Raw genomic sequence first — 4,108 nt, 5'->3', positions numbered from 1 at the left:
TAGATGCAGTCAGGTCTAGGAGATGTCCAGGTCAGGAGGGAAGAGTGGGAAACATGCAGGAATGGTCAAGGGGAGATGGGGGTACAGCACTGCCCCTTCTCTGCCCTCCCTCCTGACAGCCTGCCTTACCCAGGCGTCCAGGGCGCCAGGCCAGCCATCTGCCCTCCAGGCAAAGAACGGCTCTTGTATCCAAGAGTCAGGCCATTATGTAGCCTGACTTTCAAGTGGCTTTTTATAGAGTGCTCAAGTGATGGGTGCGGCAGAACGAATGAATACCAATGAGAAAGGTATCTGCTTTGCCAGGGAAATCAAGTTTATTAGCAGGTTACAAGGGAACGCCCTGGCACTTCCGAGGGTTCCCTGGGCAAGTGAAAAAGGAACAGACCCCAGTGAAGGTCTGCAGTAGGTGGGCTGAGTTTCATGGATGCCTTACTGGGGCAGCTCCAGCCACGCAAACTGTGTTTTCTGCCCAGTTTTGTCGAATGAACCAGTGCCAAGTCAAAGCTCTGGAACCTTGGGCCCTGCCTCCTTGCTCCTCTGGCAGCCCCGGGCTCTAGCGCACGAAGGAGTTGCAGGGCCCACAGCGTGGGCGGGGGACACAGGGCGTGCAGGGGGCGCAGGAATTAGAGACACAGGACCCGGCAGATCCGCATGCATTCGTTGTGGCACAAGGGTTGCAGGGCAGCCTGGAGAAAAAGAATGATGTAGAAAAGGTGAATTGAGGGAGGCTTACAGTATAAGAGAGACCCCAAGAGTGGAATGAATGCCTGTGGGATTTGACCTGACCTGTAACAGAGAAAGCCACAGGCTCACCTGCTGCAAAGCTCCCTATCAAATTGCTAATGGTCTTCCTACCACGTAGTGCCCAAAGGGCTAGATGGAAACTCTAGAACTCTGGCTTTGACTCCCAACACTGTCCATTCCTAGCTAGTGACCTTGGGAAAGTCACTTCCCTTCTCCAAGCCCCAGTTTCTACACCTACAGAATGGAAAGAATACTGATCCAACCTGCTTGGCTGTAACTACAAGGTCAGATAAGGTAGTGTATGGAGATGTACCCTCTACTCAATACAGTCTTGTAAAATGAAAGAAATACCATCGATCTTATATCTATATGATCACAGTAGAATGCAAAGAATTGGCTGTACAATTTCAGTTTGTGCATCAAACAGTTCTTGCTTTTCTCTATTTTTAATGATGGCCATATTCTGTTTTCTGAATTCTGTTCGATCATGTCTGGTGTGGAGGCAAAATTTCCTTTTGAAAGTATGCAAATTTGCCTGGAGCGCAACTGAGAAACTTGCTTATATGAGTGTGGCTTCACCAGATACCTCCAACTCGCTACTCACTTGCAGTCCTCGCTCTCCAGCAGGCCCCGGTACGTGTTGATCTCGCACTCCAGCCGGGCCCGCACGTCCAGCAGCACCTGGTACTCCTGGTTCTGCCGCTCCAGGTCACTCCTGATCTCAGCCAGCTGGGACTCCACGTTGCCGATCAGGCACTGCACCTGGGCCAGCTGGGAGCTGTAGCGCGCCTCGGTCTCCGTCAGCGTGTTCTCCAGGGAGTCCCTCTGTGCGGAGAAGGTAAGGAATGTCACAGAGCTGCTCCTCAGGGAGCTTCTCCAGGGGGTTCCAGAGAAGTCCCAGGCTCCCCGAGGTCAGGAGAGTGTGGCCAGTACCCTGAACAATACCCACCAGGTTGTGCTGGGCCTGCAGCTCGATCTCCAGGGCGTTGACCGTGCGTCTCAGCTCGATGATCTCCGCCTGGCAGGTCTGCAGCTGCTCCGAGCTGGACACCACCTGCTTGTTCAGCTCCTCGGTCTGAAACAGCACAGGGGAGAAGACAGGGTCAGACCCTGCCTCAAGGGCCCCGCGGGGCCAAGGGTCTCGAGCGGCCACGTGCTGAGATGCCCACCTGGGTGGTGAACCATTCCTCCACGTCCCTGCGGTTGGTCTCCACCAGGGCCTCATACTGACTCCTGGTCTCGTTGAGCACACGGTTCAGGTCCACAGCAGGGGCTGCATCCACCTCCACGTTGAGGCGGTCTCCAATCTGGCAGCGCAGGGTGTTAACTTCCTGTGGGTGCAGAAAAGGCAAGAGTGACTCTCCTCAATGAAGAACAGACTTTGCTTATTGAAGCCCTGTTAGTCTCTTTCCTTGGAAAAGAGACTGTGAGTGGAGCAGTCTGTGACAGCACAAGGCAAAGCGCTCCATGCTCCATGTAGCACGGCTCCCTCCTCACACAACTGTGCCATGGCACTTGGGTTCAAAAAGAATTCCCAAGGGTTTGCTCAGATGCCACCAAAGATGGACTAATGCCCAACGTTCCCAATTTGCAGATTGGCTTCAGAAGACCTCGTAATACAAAGAATTGACGGTACAATTTCAGATTGTATAGCAAACAATTCTTGCCATCAAATAAGATCATGGCATGACCCCTCCAGGAGAGAGGAGGAACCCCAGATCATTTTTCACCAAGACTTGAAAGAGTGGAGACTTAGAAACAACAGGCTTGATTCTATGACCTTTGGGGAGAGAGATGACTTTGTACAGGGTGAATATAGCAACGCTGAGCCTTGTTCTACAGCTCAGTAACCAATCACAAGCTGTTGGAGGGGCTCTAGGAAACTCACATGATGCACCAGTTTTGAGTGAAACATACATCTTATCTGGGAACATGAATAGGTCTCATCTCTGTTTCTTCATTCATCATGAAGTTTTGGTGTTTTTTAAAGGAAAATTGTAACATCAACCCCAACCTCATATTCCAGTTTCTATCATCCCAAATCATTCAAGTCACCCTCAACTTGAGGTCGAGCCAGGTTTCTTCATTTCTCATTTCTGGTCTCACCTCCTCGTGGTTCCTCTTGAGGCACAGCAGCTCCTCCTTCAGGGACTCCACCTGGGCCTCCAGGTCGGACTTGCACAGGGTAAGCTCATCCAGGATCCTGCGCAGGCCGTTGATGTCTGACTCCACCAGCTGCCGCAAGCCCAGCTCCGTCTCGTACCTGTGCAAGGATAAGGTCAAAGCAGTGACCAGTAGACCTTCAAGACCCACAGGAATGACCTTTGATAGCCCCCATGCACTTAGCCTTTCTACTTTCTGCAGTGAGTAGACCCAGGAGACAGAGGGTTCTGGAGGCTCAGTCCAGACCAAATACTGATCCAAATATAAACAGATTGATTTGAGTCCCCATATATTTTTGTGCTTCCTTTGTGTGGTTCCTCTCAATCTCTACAGAATGCTTCACAACCAATGGATGGAAGTGTTGTTCAGTAAAGCTATGGAAATCCCTTTCCTTTAACCAGAGATGAAACAAAAGGAGTGGACATCAGTGTGAAACCTGAACAACTCACTTGGTTCTGAAGTCATCCGCGGCCAACTTGGCATTGTCGATCTGCACCACCAGCCTGGCGTTCTCAGACTTGGCACACAGAATCTGAAAACAAGATTCTACTATGAGGGCCGCTTGAACTTGAGAATGTCTTATTGTTCAAGGACGGTCAGCTGCTGTTGCACCCCCACATGACACCCCCTCACCTTCTGCTGGAGCTCCTCGATGGTCCGGAAGTAGGACTGGTAGCTGGGGCACACATAGGGCTCCTGCTGCTGGCACCGCTCCCGGATGCGGCTCTCCAGCTCCGCGTTCTCGCGCTCCAGCTGGCGCACCTTCTCCAGGTAGCTGGCCAGGCGGTCGTTCAGGAACTGCATGGTCTCCTTCTCGCTGCCATTGAAGGAGCCCTCGCAGAACCAGCCACAGTTGCCCACGTTGGCGGGGATGTTGCAGGCCCCGGGCAGGGTGCAGGTGTGGCAGCTGGGGGGCACGCAGGGCCGGGAGGAGCAGGTGGAGCGGCAGCTCAGGTTGGGCAGGCAGCAGTTGTAAGGCATGGTGCTGGGGGGAGCAAGGCGCCTGGCTGAACACAGAGTCCAAGTTCTCCAAGGAGCTTGTGGATTTCCTTCCTCTGAGGAGGATTTATATTCTCTCCACAGAGGGTGTGGACATGGTATGTAATGTCTTTTTTCTTTCTATGTCTTCTCTGGTTTTCAAATGCCCTTCCCTCAGTCTGTTATTTGCCTTCCTCAGAAGAGTCCCTTGTCCCATAAAATT

General features: G+C 52.3%; 1 protein-coding gene across 1 annotated transcript; it reads right to left on the bottom strand.

The window, feature by feature from the left end:
* Nucleotides 1–553: 553 nt before the first annotated feature.
* On the bottom strand, nucleotides 554–3,888 carry LOC123781853 (keratin, type I cuticular Ha3-I). Its single transcript, XM_045781604.2, has 7 exons — nucleotides 3,541–3,888; nucleotides 3,357–3,439; nucleotides 2,851–3,007; nucleotides 1,914–2,075; nucleotides 1,694–1,819; nucleotides 1,349–1,569; nucleotides 554–686 (listed from the first exon to the last, which is right to left on the bottom strand). Exons 1-7 carry the CDS (start codon nucleotides 3,886–3,888, stop codon nucleotides 554–556), a joined length of 1,230 nt encoding a protein of 409 aa, XP_045637560.2.
* Nucleotides 3,889–4,108: the final 220 nt, after the last annotated feature.

The sequence above is a fragment of the Ursus americanus genome, chromosome 23, assembly GCF_024610735.1.
Source record: "Ursus americanus isolate L20-20 chromosome 23, mUrsAme1.1.p, whole genome shotgun sequence".
Classification (NCBI taxonomy): domain Eukaryota; kingdom Metazoa; phylum Chordata; class Mammalia; order Carnivora; family Ursidae; genus Ursus; species Ursus americanus.
Note: the sequence above shows the minus strand (reverse complement) of the source record. Positions and strands in the feature narration are given on the sequence as shown.